At 43.8% G+C, this 2,313-nt stretch overlaps 1 protein-coding gene across 1 annotated transcript; it reads right to left on the bottom strand.

Moving 5' to 3' along the window:
- Window positions 1-1,493: 1,493 nt before the first annotated feature.
- Window positions 1,494-1,883, bottom strand: LOC148002455 (Y-linked testis-specific protein 1-like). The gene has a single exon (XM_087577182.1). It carries the CDS (start codon window positions 1,881-1,883, stop codon window positions 1,494-1,496), a length of 390 nt encoding a protein of 129 aa, XP_087433308.1.
- Between the last annotated feature and the right edge of the window lie 430 nt (window positions 1,884-2,313).

Below are 2,313 nucleotides of genomic sequence, written 5' to 3'. Positions count from 1 at the left end.
TCTGACTTGGAGTCACCGTCAAGAGTTTTCTGAGGATAAGTTTACATGTGAGTCATAGACGGGAAATTCCTGGGGCTAGATACGGTAACAGGCACCACAGGTGTGGAGGAAGCCATCCAGGTGAAGGAGAGTGAGGCAAGACAAACCAGTTTAGGAGCTCTTTGTGTTCATCTAGGGGCATAGAGACCTCAAAAAATATTAAAGGATGCAAGAGAGACAAACAGTGCTCAGGAAAACTAAGCACAGGATCGCGTGACACCTGACAGAAGCTCACGGCATCCTCATCTTCCCATTAAAATTACTTTTTACTGATCATACAAAATAATGGGCTTTATGATACTTTCAGGAATCGATAGATTTAAACTTAGTTTGGCAATCACTACTCTTGAGTTATATTCGACAAAATATTCTCCGGGGAAGCCTCCACCTCACATCCACCTTCTGTAGTGACGGCTTGGCTGTACTTTAAGGAACAAAAGAGACCAATATGGATGTGGCCCAAGTTCAACTCATTCTAGACACTTTCTGTTCTTCCTGGGTCTCCTGCTTCACTTTGTGAGAACTCCATTTGGAATTCCTTCGTCCCTCAGTGACCTCTACTCCCTCATATGTTCTTTAGTCTTTCTTCCACATCACCATCAATTTAATCTTCTAACCCTCATCCTGGTCTCTTCTCTGCATGTGAAGTTTGGATTTAATTGAAAAGATGATTTTAGGGGCTGGAGAGATGACCAATGGATCAAGAGCTCGTCTGCTTTGAAAGAGGGCCTGGATTTGGTTCTTTGAGCTCATGTTCAATGGCTTCCAATCACCTTTAATTCCAGCTCCAGGGGACCTGACTATTCTTGTCTCTGTGATCTCCTGTGTTCATGCCCTGCCCCCTCCCACATAATTAAAAATAATACATCTACAGATGAGAAACAGGTTTCATTAGGTTTTGTTAGTCAAAGAAAACCTGATCTTCTCTGATTCTGAGTCTGCTTTGATCAGTTTATTGGGTTTCCCCTTGAGTTCCAAGATCACCTCCCTCTTACCTGCCCCTCTTTCCCCAACAGTCTTTTTCTCCCTCAAACTTCACCTCAGAGACTCTATCTATGTCTGGCCCCTCTTCACTGCTTCCTAAACATCCATCTTTTTTCCCCCGTGCCATCCCTGCTCCTCTAAGCCTCTTCTCCAGTTCTTTTCTCTCCCTAAAGACCAGACCAGCTCAGTCCTGTTTGTTTTAGTCTATGTGACATCAGACTTACTGTTCACAGCCTTGACCTTTCCGGCTTCCTCTCCATGTTCCATCCACCACAGCCTGTCTCCTCCACCAAAGTGTTCACACACAACACGTCACATCGCACATTTTAATTTTTACAGCAAAAACAAATTGCACTGGAAAAGATACTAGGGTTGTCAAAGGCCCTCGTTTATCTAAAACACATAAAAACATTTTCCCCCCAATCCTATAAATTCCCCATCTATGTCCCCCACACTTTGTGAATTTCACCTTAACAGATCTTTTCCAACAGATTATAGACATAGATATGGATGTCGCCAACAAACTTGATGAAGTACATGGAAGGCTTGGCTAGAACTTGGTAAATGACTTTGCAGATCTTTTTAGACCCGTAACTTCTGGTGAACTGCACACATTGACCTGTTAAGATGTCGCTGTCAACGTCTGACTTCACCTCTGCTGGAGGAGTCTCTGGAATGATAGGGAGGTTACCTTCTGTGTAATCATCCAGGAGCTGGTAGAGGTATAGGACTGGATCTTTCTCGTAGGTGATGTAAAACCAGTCCTTCATGATCGGCACCTGGGCTAGGACCACCCCCCTCCAGTTGACCTTAGAGCCAAGTTTGTCCTCAAATTTATGCTCCACAGCTCGGCCAACCATGGCACTTGCGAGATGGGCGTCTTTCACTTGAGGAAACACTACTTTGTGAGCAAGAACTTAAGCTTTAAAATCCTCTCATCGCTTTCAGATACCATAAAGTTTATTGATATTTTCCTTCCCACAGGTGGCTCTTGCCATTTCGAGCTTGATACTGGTGACAGGATATGCCAATCAGGTTTGTGTCTGTACCTCATTAATCACTCGGAATTCACGTCATTCAGTGAGGTTACCGTGGGGAAGGAGGTAGTTAGAGATCTTACGGGTACACGACGTGGGAAGAATAATGCCCACCCCCACTACAGATATCCAAATATTCACCCTCATCTCTGGTTTGAATGTGTTCGCCCAAAAGTAATTTTCTAAAGATAAATTCCCAGTGGGAATGTAGTTGTGAAAAATTGATTAGGTCAAGAGAGATGCTACCTACAAA

Source organism: Rattus norvegicus, chromosome 11 (assembly GCF_021556685.1).
Source record: "Rattus norvegicus strain SHRSP/BbbUtx chromosome 11, alternate assembly SHRSP_T2T, whole genome shotgun sequence".
Classification (NCBI taxonomy): Eukaryota; Metazoa; Chordata; class Mammalia; order Rodentia; family Muridae; genus Rattus; species Rattus norvegicus.
The sequence above is the reverse complement of the archived record's forward strand: the minus strand, read 5'-3'. Positions and strand labels throughout refer to the sequence as shown.